At 48.4% G+C, this 20,295-nt stretch overlaps 1 protein-coding gene across 2 annotated transcripts in view; it reads right to left on the bottom strand.

Annotated features, from left to right (window-relative positions):
* The window catches only part of NPLOC4 (NPL4 homolog, ubiquitin recognition factor), a 30,701-nt gene that overhangs the window by 8,615 nt on the left and 1,791 nt on the right, over window positions 1–20,295 (bottom strand). For both annotated transcript variants that reach the window (XM_054083147.1, XM_054083149.1), the window contains exons 3-12: window positions 17,253–17,365; window positions 16,214–16,399; window positions 13,452–13,500; window positions 12,548–12,642; window positions 11,220–11,343; window positions 10,416–10,595; window positions 9,040–9,126; window positions 7,388–7,459; window positions 6,553–6,679; window positions 4,317–4,477 (exon numbers count right to left, since the gene is read on the bottom strand). In XM_054083147.1, coding sequence (XP_053939122.1) covers window positions 4,317–4,477; window positions 6,553–6,679; window positions 7,388–7,459; window positions 9,040–9,126; window positions 10,416–10,595; window positions 11,220–11,343; window positions 12,548–12,642; window positions 13,452–13,500; window positions 16,214–16,399; window positions 17,253–17,365 — 1,194 coding nt within the window. The remainder of the gene's footprint in view (window positions 1–4,316; window positions 4,478–6,552; window positions 6,680–7,387; window positions 7,460–9,039; window positions 9,127–10,415; window positions 10,596–11,219; window positions 11,344–12,547; window positions 12,643–13,451; window positions 13,501–16,213; window positions 16,400–17,252; window positions 17,366–20,295) is intronic.

Here is a 20,295-nt window from a genome sequence, read left to right as displayed (position 1 = left end):
CTAAGACGGCTTTTCCAGTCCAACACGAGCCATTGGGAGGAGGCCAGCCAGGGGAAGTCCTTTGCTGCGAGTGAAAACTCCCCGCAGAAGTCTCCCCGCAGCTTGGCTATCGTGTTTTCCTTGAGGATTCCAAAGGGAAGACAGAGAAGCAAGGTGTGCCACGCTGTGGACAGCCTGGCTCAGAGGTCCCGTTCGGCTCCAATAAAAATAGTTTCTGGCTCAAGGCTCTCCCAGGGCCAGGTGGGACCACAGTGAGCAGACACCAGTCACGGCCCAGACACCATTTCAGCCGCAGCAAATGCACAAAGTGCGTGCAGGACTCTAAGAGGGCAAAGGGCTCTTTCACAACTCTGGTGCCATTGAGAAGGGCTTTTGTCTTACACCATCACAAAGAAACTCTGGGGATATAATAAAGCAGCTGTAAAACGCAATTCATCGCAAGGATGACATCTTCGTGTTTGCACTGAGCTGAGGCAAATACCTGTGATAAGAGACAAAGCCAGCCAGCCTCAAAATCCAATTATTCAAGTGTTTCAAAGGGTCTGTAAAACACAGCAATCCCTTTCCCAGGTTTGTGGGGAGCAGCCAGGCAATGCTGCAAAGTTCTGGACTCTGCAGACAGGCTGCAGGGAGCTGGGAGCAGGCAGCCCAACGGGAGGGAGCGCACCCGGCTGGGGCACTGGGAACCACTTGCAAGCAACTTCATCTCTGAATAATCAGCCCACGGTTTGGAAAGCACATTCGTAGTGAAATCAGAATCAATATGGTTGTTTTCTAGAACCAAATAGACAAAGGAGAGCGAGAACAGAAGACAGGGAATGGAAAATGCCTATATGCAATGTTCAGATGGGCTCTCCCTCACCCAGCTGAGAATCAGGGTGAAGCAGCCATTGCAACATCATTGTCTTCACTCACAAAGAGAGCGGTTACCCCAACTTCTGTGTCTGTGTCTTGACAACAGTAACTCCTTCATGAGTCTCGTTGCACCGAGCTCGCCTGGAAGCATGTGTGGGTTGTGCAATATTGGAATTAGAAACAGTACCGTGCTGTGACGCTACACAGACAACCCGGGAGGCAGAGAGGGGTGTTTTCTTCCTTCTGGCTAGTCTTACCTGGACAGGCATCTCAGAGCAAAGTAACTTGTACTCATGGTCCCCAAAGCCCTTGACTTTCACGCTAGAGCAGAACTCCAGCCTTCATGAGCCAGGAAAGCCACGGCCGCATGGAGAAAGCGTGCACTGCCAATTCCACTGGGGTGGTTCCTCTAAGCCGCAGGGCTAGTGGCCAACATAAAGAAAATGGTAAAGAAATACAGAAATCACAAGGGTAGAGGCTGAGGAAAAACACCTCGCCTCCCGAGGCAGCACAACACTGGTGCCATCAGTTTTCCTGTTCCCATGGAAGAAAAGCCCATCTTTGTGAACACACCATGAGGTGAGTCACGCTTGGGAAGGAACAGCTGCAGCCTCGGAGGATGCGGTAGCCCCTGCTCTTGCTCCACAAACACAAAACATGGTGCAAACCATGGAAAAATGGCTTGCTGACCAAAGACGGCCAAAACTCTTTCCAGGCGCCGTAGTGAAGTCCCTGAAGATACAGCTCTCCCGCCTGCAGTGCGGGTCTGCACAACCCTCCTGCGCCTGCAGCGTTACCAATCCCGATGCATTTCATAACAGTCATCACTGAAATAACAACGCCTACTGCGAGTGGAGGTACAAGACATCTTTAGACAACATGACTGAAGCACCATTGTCGGATTGTGCTTTATTAGAGATACAAAGAGCAGCACCTTTTTCCTGCTCGCAAAGCCAAAAGTGAATCTACCATAATCCCCTGCTGTAGACAGATACGAGAGTTCAATAGATTTTGCCTTTCATCTGGATGCAGAGTTGTTCTATAAATACATCCCTGTTACACAAACATTGGCCTTCTGGTTCTCATCCAATTAGAATAAATTTGTATTCTAGCTCCTTTCATCCTAAAGGGCTTTCCAAATGAATACCTGCTTACTACATAGGAACACAGAGCTGGACTTTCTTCTCTACCAGTGACAGCTTCGCAGTCAGAGACAAAATGCAGCAACTACTCAAAAGTGTAGCTTTCTGCCCAAAGCTGAGATGGGGAAGCAGCACAGAGGGGATGTCCCTGCGCCAAGGACTGGGGACAAAGCTGCTCAGCTCCTGCAGTTCCAGCAGAGAAATGGCGAGCTGGGCGCTGCAGCACTGGAGCCGCTGCCCCCTGCCACCAGGCCAAGCACTGGGCTCCTGCTCCTCGTAACTGTATTTCACCACCACTTTGACACCATTGCTGTCACCAACCCAGTAACTATGAGGTAGTGTCTCTGACCTCAAGCCTCGCACATTTAATGAGACCCTAAAGGTTTTCAAAGCCAGGATTGACTAAGCTTTCCATTGATTTGAGAACATTCCAGAAAAATTAAGAGATCCCACAGCCAAACACGTTCAAGGCTGAAGGACAATTACACCCGCCAGAGCACTCCTCAAGCCTTCCTTGAGCACATCATGAAAAAGGCAATTAGGATAGAAGTTATAAAACATATGAAATAAGCTGCAGCCCGACCCAGTGAATCAGTGGCTCATGGAAATTTCCACGCAAGGCTGGAGCCATCAGTTCGCATTTTGTTTATCTCCCTGCTTCAGATTACGAATGGGAGTGAAGACCTTATGGGAACACCCACTGGCTTCCTGCTACTCCAAACACCCAGGGTGGCCCACATGTGGGACACAGACCTACGGGACCTCCTGCAAGGCTGCACCCCAACTGTGGCACAGCACCGGCTCCTCCGGAGCAGGGCCGCAGCACGCCAGGAGATGATCTCATCTTCGCATTCAGGGCCAACCCTTGCACAACTGAGCTCTGCTGTATCTAAATCGGACCTGGCTTATCAGCTCCTAAGAGCGAGCTGTCTGCGTGCTACAAAAACCAGCACGGATTCCATCTACCTTTCCTCTCCAGCACTGAATTCAGCCAAAGAGGCATTCCTCATTTTTTTGGGGGGTGTCAAGACAAGCCAGCAGCTCAGCAATTGAGGGGCGGAGGGGGAAGACAGAGTCTCATGGGCTGATTCACCCAGGCCAGCGTTTCCTGGTTTCAGGTTCAGAGCATTTAGACCAGCTCCATTTCTGCCGCTGGTGCAAAACACGCTCACTTCCGCGCTCCCAAATGAAGGTAGCTTTGCTTATCCCATGCTCTTTAACGGACAGCTTTAACGCAGGTGGCAGGAATGCTGCAGGCTGAGCGGGCTATGAATATCAGACACAGACAAAAATGAGATAACTAACTTGGGTGATGGATGGCTAATTAGTTGGCAAGCAGCGCTGTTAATTAATTCCTCTGTCCTTGCTTATGGGGCACCAACACACACAAGTTTGAGAAGCAGGGCTATTAGCCTCCGCAGAGATCTTGTCCCCAAATTCCTAACTCGGCCCTGCAGATACAGAGGGGCTGAAGATCTCCAGACATGACTGCCAAGGGAATACTGACAGTCCATTCATCACTGACAGGCTGCTCTAAAACCTGCAGCAGATGGGTTACCAGCAGTGCTCTCGCACGACACTTCAAGCACGAGTATTTTGGATCTGCTCTGGATGCACATATCCGCCCCGCTGCTCCTCAGGACCAGTATTTGTAGCTGCGTGACCCCAGAACAAGGCGCTGGCATTAACCCCAGCTCTAGAGAGGAAAGCCAGGGGCACACCCTGGTCCTGCCCTTGCTCTCTCTGAATGCCATCATACCCTCCTTTTGTCACAGAGAAGCACGCGCAGGGCCGTTTCTCCTCTTGCTGCACGAACACCACTATCTTTTGTCACATCTGCTGCCCAGTTGGTGCCTGCGAGCGTGCAATACACAAGTGAATCCCTGCCATCGCATAAGGAACGCACTGCTTCCACCACACCATTTGTGCTCGCACACATCATATGGCTGTACAGGGGAGGAAGCTGAACTCAGCTGGGGATTAAAATCAACAGAGAAGCATGGCAAATGCTGCCAACAAATACGGAGGAGGAGGTAAATTCAGAGCACTTGCTACGGCTACGGACTCTCGGTGGATCACTGCTGACCTCATTTAGAAGCTGGATAGCCAATGGCTACCGCTGCACTGGAAACCATAACAGCACTTTTATGAGGGGGAAATGGAGCTTCTGCAATTACTTTGCAGACATGTGGTGAACGGTTACTACTGAAAATAGTTCAGACCTCAAAGACATCCTTTCCTGAGCTGGCCATGCTGATTTCCAGACACGCGGCAGAGCCGTTTTTGCAGCTCCCCCATCCACAGGCACGCAGCCCTTACCTTATAGAACACATCAGGCACATACTGCTCACTGCTGGACTCCTTGGCGTAGCCCAGCTCCGGCGCATCTCGGCAGGGCAGCAAACACTCATCTCGAACCAGCGCCATGCACTGATTTGAGACCTGGTACCCCTCAAAGTGGACCTGGTTGTCGGGACCACCTGGAAGAGAAAAGGCTAGTTCAAAATTGCCCACAAGAGTGATTTGCTCACTGTAACCTGGAGGGGCACGACTCAAAGAGCAATGTTAAACACAACGGTCTTGCTAACAGCAATGAATGGTGAGAAGAAATCACTGGTGCTGCTGCATGGCAAGTACTTGTAGGCAAGAATCCCCTCTAAGCTCTACATTTATCTAGTAACACACATTTTTGCAGCTAGCCTACAGGAGTGACAGCAAGAGTGCTTTGCCAGAAATCACAGAATGGTTTGGGTTGGAAGGGGCCTTAAAGCCCATCCCTCCTTCCACGGGTTGGGACACCTCCCACTGGATCAGGTTGCTCAAAGCCTCATCCAACCTGTCCTCGAACACCAGGAGCTTAAAGGAGGAGAAGCTGCCCTTTCAGAAGGCTCCTGATGGCATCACTCACTCACAACCCCGCAAGTATCTTCCCTCTTTCAAAACAAAAACCAGGCGCAGAGCTCCTGTGAGCCTGTTTCATTTCCAAGAGACTCTGAGCTGCAGATGCAGGGTTGGTCACCCAGTAATGGCAGGAATAAGAAGAAAAAGCGTTTACTCAGGCTGTAACGGATGGCTTGGTGGAAATCTGACAATGGAAAGTGGAAATTAAGACCCTGGCTCACTGATAGATCACATGCTTGGCGCTTTAATTTGGATAATGTAAGCAACATCAGGTCATATGTCATTAGAATACAACTGGAAAGAGAAGATACAGACAGATGGTAGGAAAACGTTACTATTTCCAAAGCTAGGAATTCAGGAGGGGGTAGGAATTAATCCATGTAGAGGATTTAAAGGCAAAGTTGATGCAAACTATCCAAATATATTTATACAGCACAAGAGGAAGGAATCGAGTGTTTAAATAGAAACCTGATGGGCTGTTTTAACAGAAAAGAGCGAAATTATCTGGAACAGAAAAGAGGAAATATTCGTTTTCTACCCTTTGATCTCTAACCTCAATCACTCAGTGCTCCAGAACAAACACTCCTAGAAATTAAACAGAGACCAAGACACGGGGAAGGCCTGAACAAAGCTACCCATCATTTTCTCAGTAAAACACCTTGTTTAAAAGAAACAGAAATAAATAAATAAAAGAAGTGAGCGAGATACACATCTATCTTTAATGAAAGATGGATGTGTTTAGCAGTCTGGAATGCAGGGGCAGCTGTCTGATTGCACGGGCCTGTTAACAGAACGAGAACGTTTTCACCGTAAAAAAGGCTCCAGGAACACTTACAAAACCCCATTTTGGAGGAGGCAAAATGATATCACACTTTCAGTTTTCACACTGGATGCTATTTGGGAGTCGTGCATTTTTTTCATTGTGTTAAGCAGACCCTGAACCCAGCATATCTGCTCCAGGGAAATTTTAACTGAATACACGTGTTATCCTGTGGAGAAGAGCAGATTGAACTTCTAACGCTACATGTCTCCCAGCACACGCCAACGTCTCCCCTCGCAGCCCGGGCAGCGCGGACTATTCCACAGTGCCTCTGGAGACTTGCTGTGAAAATGGCTAAAATCAGAGGTGACAAAGCAAAGCGTTTTGCAGGCTTCTCTGTTTTATTCAGGCAAACAAAAAAAAGTGTTTCCACGTACAGAAGAGCACAGCATCCTATGTAATGGTTTCCCTGACAGCGACACAAGGGAGATAAAGGTCCCTCCTTTATGCTGAACCAGCCAGAGTAACTTTTGTGATCCAGACAGCCATGGTTCTGCACTGTCGCTTTCAGGCAACAGAATTTGGAGTTTAAAGATTTGAAACAGAAAAGTGAGTAACAGTTATTCCCCTGGCTGCAGGCAAAAAATGCTTTCTGCATCACAGACGTGGATGCTCCAGGTCTGAGCCTCAATTAAGTTTCCTGCAGGGGACAGGGTAAATAATCGTAGGGAAGATAGCTCAAGGAATGAGAAGGAGCAAGATAAACCCCTTGTTAAACAGGACAGGTGGGGACCAGGGCGTCTGACTTCTTCTGGCAGAGCTGCATATTCTTCCTCTATGAACAAGAGAGAACTCGTGTAACAAGCACCAGGGCAAGCTGAGGCCAGTCTATACCTGTAGCCACAACTGTGACAAACTTGGATCCAAAATGACCATCTGGAGATAGGCGACAGATGTTGGGCTGCTGGTTCTGAAAGTTTCCAGCTGTGATGCACTCTTCTGCGCTTAGATAATACGTGTCCTGAGGGAAGAGCAGAAATGTCAATATAAAGGACAACGTGATGTAGCCTAAACCTATTCCCTGGTCTGCAGCCAAAGCAAGCTACCAACACCCCGGTAAAACATGCTTTCGTAGAAAGTAGCTGCAGAGACCAGGAAAAGAATGCGACATGTCAGCTCTGCAGCCCTGAGCCTGGCTCTCTCCAGGACTCTCCCACTCCAAGCTCCACCTATCTTTACACACCTTTTTTTTTTTTTTTTTCACACCAGGTTTCGCTTTCCAAATAGGGATATCATTGATGTTAGAGCTACAGGAAGCTGAGAAGGTCAAAGTCTGAGCCACGTATATCTCAGAGCCCAACCCGTAGGAACATCCTCTGACTCAGTCACTGTTGCTCACTGAGTTCGCACCTCGCACAACCCCATTCCCTCCGCTCTTACTAAGTTTTCTCAAACCACGAGCACCGCTTTCTTACAGCAGAGCGGGTGGAGGACTGCAGGCAGCTTTGCGTGCCACCCAAACAGCTTCAGTCCCCTAACAGTGCTCTTCGAGCTCAAAAGCTCCTTTTCCTTCAGAAGATTCTGAAAAAAACTGCATTTCACAAGAATTCCAGTCCCAGCGTCACCTCCAGCCCTGTGCTGCCCTGGCTCAGAATTCTCTTGGCACAGCCGCCGTGTATGCGATTACACAAACCCAGCAGCTGTAATTAGCTGCACACTTGAATCTCACCTTGTTTCTGCTGTATCGAACAGTCCCTTTCCGCGTGTCTTCAGAGACCAGATCAGTGAATATCCAGCCAACCTATAAAGAAGTGTTATGGAGAAAGTTGCTTTAAGAAAAAAAAACCAACCCAAACCAGAAGAGAGCTTATACATTTTCTCCTAGCAGGACACGATGTTCTTGGCTCCTTGCACGGCCCTGCTGTATGCTGCCTGAAGGAAATGGCTCTCCCAGCTGTGCTGGGCTCATTTGAATCCGATTTCCAGGAGCAGCATGCCAGCTGGCCGGCCGGGGGCACCTGCAGCTTTATGTTTCACTATGGAATATTTTTTCATGGAAAGATCTGGAGGCTGCAAGAGGCCTCACAGCCGCTGCCTCCTCCCACCCACAGCAAAAAGCATTTCCTATTGAGCATTCAGAGCAAAGCAGCATCGGGAGCGCCAGCGGATGACAAAGCAGCTCACATGATCTCATTTTGAAGCTCACAGTCACTAGTTAAGATAAAGCTCATATGTCCCCACTGGAGTATGATTCACTCCAAATCAGAGCCTGCTCCGATCCAAAAAATACATTCCTGCTTTCTGCATTGTTTGCACATACGAGTGTAGATGTGTACACACACACCGCTGCGTGAACCCGTGCTAAAACCAGCTCGGATGAGCCCCTCGTGACCAACCCCCACCACATTAACCCTTCAGAGGAAGAACTGCTGATTCAGATTCCTGCAGAGCCCAGACAGACACAAATCTGCGATCAGCAGTAAGTTACAGGTTAAGTCACATTGATTAAAAATATCTGATGCGAGAAGCAAAGGAAAAAACATGGAAATAAATAACGCAAACAGAAGCTTTGCTTCAGACACTGGCAAAATGCTAAAGATTTTATCTTCAGAGAACAAAAGCCCTCACCGCAGATGTTTACAGTCTACCATACCGAGGCTTTTCTGATTTGTGTTTTCTTTAGCAAGTCAAATCTTGTTTGTGTACATCTCATTCCTGGCATTCACACGATGCCAAAAGACTTCCCAAACCGGAAAAATATCAGAACAGTTTTGAGAGATATCAGCAAACCATCAAGTCCCAATACCAGTACGTCCTGATTGGACGACTGGCAGGCTGTGGGCATGAGGACAAGAGACAAGTGCGGCTCAGCTGCTGGGAACCTGTACCTCTAAACCAAAGGACAGATGACCTCACCACAGCCGGCCCAAGCAGCTCCAAGAGACAACATCTGACAGGGGAGAATAAATACCAGCAGGAGCCTCTTGCTCCTAGAATAGGAGCACCAATTCTGTCAAAGGGCAGAGCAAACTAGGAAGGCAACTCCAGCTACATTTGTGCCCAATTAGCACTCACTGAGGAGACGCTACTAGGAACGACTCCTGTCTGTGGAGAAATTAAGGGAAAATTGTGTTTCTGCTTCTTTGCTACTCCCTTTGATGTCCTCCATGACAGAAGACTGCTGACTTCAGCGACACAGCCCTGCTAGATGTTTGTGCTCAGGAAAATGTTCTTGTTTTACTTTTCATACCTAAAAGCATAAGAGCTATCGACACTTAAGCTAAATTTCAGGTATGCCCAAACCATCTGGAATAACCATATGGAGCTGATGATTTTCTTTACTGCCATACTGACAAACATGAGATCTGACAACATCCTAACCTTTCTCAGTCCAAGCTTTGCAGCGATCTCATCCACAACCTCGGCTTTTGGATCTTCCAGGATCTCCAGGCTATTTTGTGTACCAATCTGCAGCAAAGAAAAACTTACTAGTGAGGCAGAACAGGAAAAAACACAGTACACTTTGTCATTGTCAGGAGCGAGACAGAGGATGGAAGCAGAGGTCTGGGTTTCCCTTTCGGCATTACCACTGACCCGTTTCACCCCAGAGACCTTCTCCATTCACAAGCCCATCCCGTCGGAGCTCTTCAGCTACGTTTGCAAACTACGTCGGGGTTTATGAATGAAAGACTCAGCATTTACACACAGGCCATTGCTGTTTCCGACTGCTTTGGAAAAGGCGAGGGTTTATATAATTTTTCCAAAGCTCTGTGTTTAACCTGCCAGTTTTGTATCGCTATTTCATTTGTTTGAATCTCTGAGCAGCTGAGAGGCAGAAATCCAGTGAATTCAAGAGCCCATGCCCAGGCCCTCCCCTGCGCTCTGGAGAACACGACTCCATCTGGGTGCGTTTCAGAGGCAAGCTCTCGTGTAGGGAGATGCTGTGTCCAGAAGCACAGCAGGGACTGTTTGCCAGGAGAGCAAAAGCTTTCCTGCTTTCACCATCCACAACTAGAAGCGTATGAACTTCCAAAGCAGGGGTTTATCAACAATACAGAAACAATGGAGGACATTGCTCTGTTCATGTTGGAAAGAAGGGGAAGAACTCATAAAAGCCTTGCAATTCTGCTCTCAGACACACGCTGTCCAAATCCATTTGTTCTCTTCCACTGACAGATCTGTTGCATTTTACTCTAGCAACCCTGCAGGAATCGCCCAGAGGAAGAAAACATATGACCCACCATGACATGTTTGTATACACAGTGTCTGCACTTAGAAAAGTGGCTTTGATCAGTGGTGAAGAAGCCAGTAGGCAAACTCAGCTTCAAGCTGAGCCTTGTGTTGTGGGCAGAGTGGCTTTTCCATCTCCATTTTCAGCTTTCCGACACCAAATTCAGCTGTTGGGCTCCCAGGAGGCCAAGTTCACTGACGGCAGCCGCCCAGGAGGACTCTGCAGTGCCGAGTGTGGTGCTGTGTGGTGCCGTGCCCCATCTAGTGGGGATGCTCCGTGGCACCATATATCATCCTTGGCCTCCCGATAAGGCAGCAGGCTTTGTTTTTGTCTAACTAAGCTGCTTAAATTTTCCCAGAGAGTTGATAAGAAATTGAAGCAAGGGCCGCAACTTTTTCATGGGATCATTCTCCTTATGAAGCTGCAGTCAGAAATACTGCATGAGGTTTCCCAAACAAGAAGGAGTTTCTGTGCCCCCCAGTTATCTTTACAAGTCGACACTGATGCCAGGGCACCCAGATTTTACCTGTGGGGGTTCATAGATGGCAGCAACCTCTGCCCGGATCCCGAGAGGGATGTCTTTGTGCTCTGTGTACCGGCCATACAGATACCCAAGATGTTGGTTTCCTGTCTTCCGCCAGAAGTCTAGGAAGCGATCTGCAATTGTGTGGTTCTCAAACATGATGTTGTCAACATGCCTGTATTTCTGTTTGACAAAGTTCAAGCGTCAGGCCATCCTCAGCTAGGTCCATTTGCTTTGCCTATCGCCAATGCCTTCCCAGCTGCCTGGGACGCACACCACCCCGTTACAGCCAAGTTCGGCCAAAGCAGGGACAGGGAATGCTGGTTGGCTCCCTCCCTCCCTCCCTGCTCCTACTACAGCTTCCCACCTCAGTTCTACTCCCCTACCCAGCAAGGAGAACCCATCACCGGCTGGAGCAGAGAAGCGCTGAGCACCTCCAGCACCCCATCAGCCCGGGTTCTTTACTAGGGCCTTTACCCCGACTGAAAAAAAGACACTGAAATTTAAGAGGAAACAAAAAGAAACAGTGGGTGGCCTTTTGCATTCCACATGGAAAAAAAATGGAGATTCATTGCTAGTGGTGCCAGCTCAGATGTCCTCCACATTAAGAGCAAACTGCTGAAGCAGATACATTTTGGAGTCCTTTTCTGCAAGGACTGAAGACCTTAACAGCCATTTCCCTGAGAGCTGCCAATGCACACGGGCTTCTTGCTCCAAGTTGGCTGTTCTTGAAGACCTCTCTCCAAAAATAAAAGTCAATTCCCTTCTCAGCTTTAAGCATAAGGACTCCTGCGAGCTCCGTCTCACCTGCCTATTGAGAGTGATGGCACTTGGCTGACACTTTGTGCAAATGCCTTCTGGCCAAGGAGGGTGCCCTTCACAGCCCGATTTGATCTTGCAGCTGATGTTTTCCAGGGCAACAAATTTCCCCCTGCAAGAAGAAAAAGAGAAAGCTGCCGTTACCGCAGTGAATGCTTCAAAAAAACTCCAAGTGACTAGAAATGTCATCGAGGACCAGGGCAGAGAAGACACAGTAGCACCAATGCATTCAAAACACCCTGCAAACACCTGGGGGATGCTCTACCCCTGCAGTCCCCAAGTAACCTCTGCTACTCACTTAGTGAGGGAGATCAAAAGGCTGACATGTGCTCCCCTCCCTGAGCCAGCTCCTGAGCAGATATTCAAGCAAGAGCAGAGACAAAAAAACTCACAGGACCCTGCTTAAATAATTTACGCAGCACGTAGGAAATAATAGATTATACTGCAAGGGCAAATTAGAGCTCCTTTTATGTGCACAAGGCTTCCTGCAAAGGGAAGTTCCCTTTAAATGGAAGCATCGTGGACTTGAACTGCAGCTCACAAAGACATTAAAAAGATTCCAACGGCATTTAGGAACAGGAGGGAGAAAGTTAAACCTCTGCATAACTTCTTTAAAGGAGCAGCATTTCAGAATGAGGTGGTTCCCCGACAACCCGAAGGGGACTTTAGATCCTTCGCTGAACACGTGCGCCACAGTGAGGCATAAAGAAAGAAATACTCCTTTCAGCGCTTCCTCTCTGCTCAGCACTTATCCAGTCTTCGTCACCACTGCATCCTGCACCCCATCGCAGGGCAAGGCGACTTATTTTCCAGTTAGCAGGCAGTGAACCACAACACCATGGCAAGAAAGGGTTTCAGTAAGAATACACAGACCATGGGACAGAGCACAATCAGGCCCTGAGGAATGTTAGGCTCGTCTTTCTGTCCCATTCACATTCATAAGTAAGAAAAGATGTTGGGGAGTAAAAGCTTCCCAGATCCACCGCAGTCTCCGTGCCTCTACACGAGGTTTGAGACCAAGGTTTGGAGCTTGGTATAAGTGGGGAACCCCATTCCCTCTATCTGGCCTTGCCTGCCAGCAGGAGTGTTTCCTGGAAGCAATGACGTTGCCATAGCAAAACCAAAAAAAACACAAAGAAAAAGCCAGATTTAATATTTTCCCTGCATTTTTTTCTTTCTTTTCTTAATGTGCTGTCTCCTCCTCAGTTTACCATTCAATAGCTGCATCCAACACTGTTCCGCTGAGATCTGTCTGTACTTGCATTTGTATTTTAAAAAAGAAGCTACAAACAGATTAAACACAGAGATTTCCTTACTTGTCTGCCCCTCCGGTCAGCTTCCTGATGTAGGCATGGAAGGACATGTGCTTCACAGGAGGTTCCAGGTGGTTTAAATAATCCTCATCAAAAGGCTGCCAAAAACATCACACAAAAGCCAGGTCAGACACCTGTCTGATAACACACGGATCACTAAACAAATGGATGTTCAGGAGTCAACCCCACCGGCTCTCAATGTGGAAACAATCAAGAAAATTTAGGCTCATTTTTAAGGCAGCTACTACTGGGATAGAAACAGTGAGGCTTTACAACAGCAAGTTTTATTATGGCCTCCCTCTACACAGATTGGTTCCACAAATCAGAAGGAGCCTCAAAGGCAAAACGCTTTTCCCTTTCAATATCCAACAACAAACAAAAAGCCCAGCTGCTCAAACAAGGCCACAGAACTTCCAGAGCACCCAGCAGGGGAGCAGGGGTACAGCCATGCTGGCTCGCAGCAACTTGTGAGGGATCGCTGCTTCATGCCATAAATTATACAGCTCAGCACATTTGTAGGCGTTAATAAAGCTGCCTTCAACCCGAATAATATGAGGGTAAACTGGGAAATGCTGGGATCCATGAGAGAGGAGACGAAACAAGAAGATACAGGCAAGAGCGGAGAAGAAGGAAAACTGAAGCTTTTCTAAAGCGCTGTCTGTTAAATTCATTACTGCAGAAAAACAGAGCATTAACCAGCATAAACCCAAGGTCACCAGGACCTAGAGCTTTAGCGATCCTGGCTGTGAGCCGGTATCTTTGACAGTGCACGGTGGGATTCTGACCCAGAGCTGACATCTCTACAGTGAGCAGCTCTGTGAGGAAAAGTGTTCATACTGGAAGAAATGGAATCCAAGAGGATGGGCTTTTGGGTGACTTTGTAGGGGCACCTTTTTTGGGCTCTTACCTCCAGCGGGACACAATGCACGCATTTACCCAAGGGGCCGTGGCGGCATCTGTAAAAAGAAGAAGAGAAGTAGCATTAAACCTTGATTAATAATGGAAAAGCTGGACTAAAAGTATTTCCAGAGGAACAGTTTTGGTGTGGAATCTGTGCAATCATACGCCTCCAAGCAAATCCCCACACACCAGGGAATACTGCAGAGGGGTCACCATGAGATAATTTCACACAGAGACAGCAACAGCTTTGGGTTAAATCTGAGATCCAGGGTCAAGACCAAACCCTCTGAATGCCCGTGGCGCTGGGAAGCAGCTCTGCTCTCTGAACAGCCACTTGAAGCTACGTCAGGTCACAGCTTCTCAAGTTTTACAGCTCTGCATTGGGGTTGGGTTTCAATTCAAAGAAATCTACGTCACAGGGCTGGCCCGTGTGGTTTTAACAAAAAGACAACCAAAATATTCATCCTTTATCAGTCACTAGAGGATGGTCTGGAACAAACAGGGAAGCATGTGTTTATCAGAGAGATAAAGACCTGCTGAGTAAAGTTACAAAACAGAGGGGAAAACATCTCATTTTGAGGGGATCACTTTAAAAAACCCCAAACCAACAGAAATTCCACCCCCTCAGCTCTGCCCCAGCACTAGGTCAGCATGAGTTTTCAAAGGAAGGCCTCTAGAGAGGAGCATGGATGTTGGCTCCGGTAAAGACAAAATGGATGGGATCCAGTTGCAGCACTGCTTTTAACGAAGTATTGTGGCAGATAATGTACATAAACGACCACTAAAGGCTGCTAATGCACTCAGCCCAGCGCCAGCATCCCTTTGTGTTTAGATTGATATGCACTCACAAACACAGGAACAAGCCCAGACACCCTCCTTTTCTCATAAATATCCACTGCTGAGCTTTGGCTCCCTGCTAAGAACAATACCTTCATTTATCCTTGTGAAAAATGCGGTCAAGTTAAAGACAATGTTTTTGCCATGGAGTAGCAGGCTTTGCCTTTATTGTTTCAATAATGTGACATTTCCCTCGTTTATCACCAGTCTGAAAAGGTTAGATAGGATTTTCCGTGTAAAGGCTACGTCTCTCCAAACTTCCTCGCTGCTGCAGCACTAAAGATAAACCACATGGAAGACAGCACAATGGGGAAGGGCCAGCAACTCTGTTTGAGAAAGAATTCCTGGTTGCCTTTAAAATTTTCACTCAAGGCCTTTCAGGAATTATGTTGCAGAGGGACCCAGCCCCACGCCAACAACCCGCACAGAGATTGGGCTGAGAGCCAACAGGGATGTTGTTAACGATGAGCAATAAAACCTGACCATCCAGACACAGGACATTTTAGCAGCATCAGTGCAGATTTATGGTGGTTTTAACTCGCCATTGTATCAGTACTTTTACAAAAAATACCAGCTGCTTTGTTCACCTAAGCCTCTCGCAGTGAAGGGCTTTGGCAAGGCCGGACTTTGCTGCGTTTTTTTCTGAGCAAAACAGACTCGTGGGTTTCACAGAAAGGTTAAAGGCACGTGGTGGAAAGGAATCATAGAATAGTTTGGGTTGGAAGCGACCTCTAAGCCCATCCAGTTCCAAACACCTGCCATGGGTAGGGATGCCTCCCACTGGATCAGGGGCTCCAAGCCCCATCTGACCTGGCGTGGAACACCTCCAGGGATGGGGCAGCCACCACTGCTCTGGGCAGCCTGGGCCAGGGCTACCCCACCCTCACAAGAAAACATTTCTTCCTAAAATCTCATCTCAATCTCCCCTCTTCCTGCTCAAAACTTTCCGCCCCCTCATCCTACCCCTGCACTCCCTGACAAAGAGCCCCTCCTCAGCTTTCCTGTAGGCAAGGAAGCCAAACACTAAGCAGGCAGAGACCCAGGCTCCACTTCCACATCTCTGCCATTGAATGCTTCCAATCATCCTCTTCACTGCTGCGTTTTTCCTTCAGCAGGAGTGGCTGAATTCAAAGACAGATGTGTGGTCCTACTTGGGACAGCCAGGGTGAGGTGCCACATCCAGCCACCCCAGTGCCAAAGACAGTGATGCAGAGTTGTCTTGGCTATGCCCAAGCAGGGAGAGACCGCATGGCAGCCGGAGGGGGTGACAGAGCTCAGTTCTCCGTTCCTGCAGTGGAGCCGCTCATGATTTAGGAAATGAATCCCACCATGATGTTCACCCACTGAGGCAGCAGCTCTGGCATCCGTGCCTCTCCTGTGAGATGGAGACCAGGCGCTGCCACCCCGCACGCCTGTCACCTTGGGACCCAAACAGGGAACGACACATTGGGACTGTGTGGAACAGGAGCTACTACAGACAGTGGGCTGATTGAGCAATACACCCCAAACAGAGCACAGTCTAGTATTTCGACACAGCTCCGGCTCCAGGACACCCAGGAAAGAATTCAGAGTATTCGTTTTAATCTAGAGAACTCCAAATGTTTTAGGAGCACAAAATACATGGCCACAAGTCCCATAGCAGGGGCCACCTTGATCAGAACAATAGATGCTCTGAATGAGTCCTTCCTGGCAAAGACTCTGGGATTTTGGTATCTGCTTCCTCCTTCAACTCACCAGAGCTCCATTTAACCTTTCAGGACAATGGCTAGGGCTGCTTTCCCTTGTGAACGTTTCAAAGGCAGTGAGGGATACAGCAGTGGCTCAAAGGGCAGTTCCCAGCACACACTTCCTGGCTGCTGGCTTCAGACAAGACGTTAAAAACCGTGGTGAGGCACAGACACGTTGGCAGAAACAAAATCCACCTGTACTTACAGCTGTGGGTCTCTATTTCGGTAAATCTTTCCGTCCTGTTTGATTAGATACTGGTCAATCTCATCTTCCACCACCTGCGGGGCTCCCACAGGCCGCAAGCCCTGGGAGACAGAGGTGTCCATGGTCTCCGAGGAGGAGGAGGAGCCAGCTGGGCTCGAGGGGTAGAGAAACAGCATATCGCCATGCCTACAGGTGAGGAAAAACAACAGACAGGGATTAGTAGATGTTTCAGGGCAGCAAACCCCCCAGAGCACATAATTTATCTCAAACTATACACTGATGAGCAAACATGGCAGCCTGAAGCCATTCCAGCAGCAGCCTCTTTACTGCTGCTTTGGTCCTTCGCACAATAAACGCAAAACTTTTCATCAGATTGAGGGAAAAAGATGAAGAAAATGGTGAAAGGAGTCTGAGAGAGAAGCAACAGCTCCAACAGGGAAAAGGAACAGAGCGGATCCATCATTTCACAGCCCTTCCAAGGCAGCTGCCAGCCCTGACACATTGAAGCGACAAGTTGCACATGGTGGTAACAGCTCTTGTATTTTTAGTCATTTTAACATCACTCCTGACATGAACAGAGTGAAGACGTTCCCGACTGAACATGAAGCAACTGCACCGTTTGGCGCCTCCGATCGCCCCGGGTGCCTGGTGACAGAAGGCAGGAACCCTGGCTCCTGCACAGGGGACCCTCAGCCTCTGGCATTGATGCAGAAAAACAAGATAGCATGAACGAAAGCAGGGATGAGGGAGCTTGCTGCAGGCTGTAAAAGATCAAACAGGAGGCCTCTTGCTGCCTCACCACAACAAGCAAATGGCAGCTCAAGGAGTGACCTAAGAAGTGGCTGCTGTGGCCTTGCATCTAGTCATTCTGATCACCCCCACCTCAGCATCTCAATCAAGCTCGCCTCCTCGTTAGCTGGCAAGTGACAGTGGAAAGCCGAGGACCACCATAACGTGATGCTGTTACCCAGCTCGGGGGGAAGAGCCCGGCCTGGCATACAAAGCTCCCCTCCACCCACAGTGCTGTATCAGGACTCACTTGATTTTCAGTAGGTTGAGGGATTTGTTTTGTGACGCTGTGATCTCTCCTGTCCGGTTTCTATTGGTGTAGACAGAAAAGCCATTATTCCTGAAACCAAATTCTTTTGCAACCTGAAAGAGAGAGCAGAATGACGAGGTTTAAGTTACCCCACAGCCCTGGCCGGATGCTGAAGCTGCTCAGAGCAAGTGCTAAGTCCAGGGAGGCTTAACTGAATTCATCCGCATTTTTAGGACCATAGGGTAACTGAGAAAACCAGAAACAATAAGTACACAAGCAACTTATTTTAAAAAGCAACTTAAGGAATGTGTCTCTTGCACAGCACAAATACAGCATTTTACCTAAATTCTGGTGAGCACTGCCATGACTACAGGGTGAAACTCCCCTCTCCATTATCCTGGTTTTCTCCCTCCAGCTGTGTGCCAGCTCACATCAGCCAAGTCATTCCCATCCTCCTATCGCCAGAATTCCTCAGTCCAGATCTTCACCTCTAAGGATCGTTTGCCTTCAGCTCCATTTTCACCTACCAGTTGCTACATGAGTTCTGCTCCGGCTCTTCCTGTTGCTCCCCTTTGTCTTCCCCGATTTGCCTCTGCTCTCCCTGTGGAACTCACTCTCTCCATAACCACCTCTCAGTCCCCAGGTAGGTTTTTCCCCTGCTCATCCTCCCACCAGGTCAGTTTGAGGCTGTTTAGCTCTTTATCAGTCAAATGCCTTTTCACAACAATATCAATTCTCACATTTGGCCACTTAAAACCAGAATCAGTTTAGAAGTGGTGTTAAAAGTTTCTCTGGATGACAAAATCTCCCTAAATTCTTGAGTTCATACCCTTATTTTCAGTCAATACATCTCCCTGGCTGTGGAGACAGTGACCGAGCACAGGACAGATCTCACAAGCCACAAACACGACTGTCAGATGAGCAGAGGCGTGGAAAGCAGTTACTCTGCTGTCAGCTTCGCTGGGATATGCAGTGGTACCTGGTCTGCTGCTGCAAAAAGCAGGACTTCCCAGCGCTTCACCTCTTCTCTCACACCTGCCAGAGTTACGTGGCGGCTCTTCAGGCCAAACTTTTCATAGAATCACAGAAACATGGAATGGTTTAAGTTGGAAATGACCTTAAAGCCCATCCAGTTCCAAGCCCCCTCTCACGGGCAGGGACACTTTCCATTGGATCAAGTTGCTCAAAGCCTCATTCATCCATGCTTTTCCACAACACTTAAAAAAAAGGCTTGAGTTGGTTCCTAACTCGACTCTAACCCAAACGCACCCAGGAGCTGACTGTAGCGTTCTTCCCTAGGACGTGCTACAGAAGATGAATATTTCCAAGGAACACAACACTCCAAAATGTGTTTTCCTGCACACTTGTGGCTTCTCTGGAGTCATCACTGCTAACACAGAAGCAGCAATTTGATGCCTCTTTATCTACAGCTCTCTAGCTAAATCGGAAATCCACCATATGGATTAGCATCTCAGTGCTAAAATCCACAGCTATCAACACGCACAGATCTTAGGTGGTAAAATCTGCAACTTCTCTCTCTCAAGTAAGCCAAATATTAGGAAAGAAACCCGAACGTTCCCTGTATTCAGCTCAGCAAGGGGCTATCATTATCCTCAGACCAAGAGGTGGTTTCAGTGAGGGCTGATGCTCTTGTTCCGACAGTCAGTGGTTGCAAGTGCGATTGTTCCACGCTGCCTCAGGTAACATGAGCCCTGGAAACTCAGCAGCTTGTTTTGCACAGGTTCCAGAGATTCTGAAAGCAACACTTTTTCCCTGGGGTGAGGCTGCAGCGGCCGCCTCTGATCCAGCCCTGAAATCCATCAGGATTTTCACTTGGTCAGGCAAGGATTGCTGGCATGGTCTGGGCCCAGGCTTCCAGCAAAGCAAATGACTCACAAACAGCAGCAGGTTTCAGTCTGCCCCCTATTCCCCTTGCACGGGGAAAAGAAACTCAGCCAACCAAAAGAATGGCCCTTCAGGCACAAGAACACAGAGTGCTTCTCTTATGAAGCAAAGAAATCCTAAACTGAGGGTTCCACATTGCAGCTGAGCTCCAGGAGGGAAGGAAATGGAGAGCTGCTCACTCTTCAACAGCAAATTTTAAACTCTGGGCAGCTGCATTGGAGCAAATAACAAGTTTCAGCCAACCCCTGACCTGACAACTCCAGCACTCAGCATGTTCTCCTCATCCCAGGGCAGCAATCTTTTCCAGAGGCTCCCACATCACCTTAAAAACTCCCCTCAATTCCTCTCTTGTTCTCTCCCAAAACATATCAGAAAACCAGTGCCACACGAAGCACATGCACGTGACATTCAAAGCACAAATCAAGCAGCTAAGTTTCAACTGGATCCTGCCTGAAGATGCCAGTCCCTCATATCAGGCTTTGACCACCAAACAGCTTTCCAGTGCCACTGTCCACCTCTGCTTCTCCAGCTGCCATTCCTTCGGGAGAACACTAACGTGTCCTCCCCCAAGAAAGCTGCCGCCCTGAGAAACTCCAACTGAAAAGCTGAGTAAGTTTATAGAATCATAGAATCATTAGGTTGGAAAAGACCTTAGAGACCATCAACTCTAACCATACCTGTCTACTACTAAATCATGTCTCCAAGGACATCATCTACTCGCCTTTTAAACACCTTCAGAGATGGTGACTCAACCACCTCCCCGTGCAGCCTCTGCCAGTGCCTGAGAATCTTTTCTGTGAAGAAATTTTTCCTAGCATCCAATCTAAACTTCCCCTGGCACAGCTTGAGGCCATTCCCCCTTGTCCTATCACCTGTCACTTGGGAGACGAGACCAACACCCACCTCCCTGCAACCCCCTTTTAGTAGCTGTAACGAGCAATAAGGTCTCTCCCCTCAGCTTCCTCTTCTCCAGGCTAAACAACCCCAGTTCCCTCAGCCGCTCCTCATAAGACTCGTTTTCCACTTTAAATTTGTTATTTTCCCTCTAGAACAACAACGAGAAAACTTGGTTTGGGCTACACCAATAAACATGCTGTTTTGCACAAGGCACGGTGATGCTCGCTGCTGTTAGCACGTT

The sequence above is a fragment of the Cuculus canorus genome, chromosome 18, assembly GCF_017976375.1.
Source record: "Cuculus canorus isolate bCucCan1 chromosome 18, bCucCan1.pri, whole genome shotgun sequence".
Lineage (NCBI taxonomy): Eukaryota > Metazoa > Chordata > Aves > Cuculiformes > Cuculidae > Cuculus > Cuculus canorus.
This window is presented reverse-complemented; position numbering and strand designations above follow the sequence as displayed.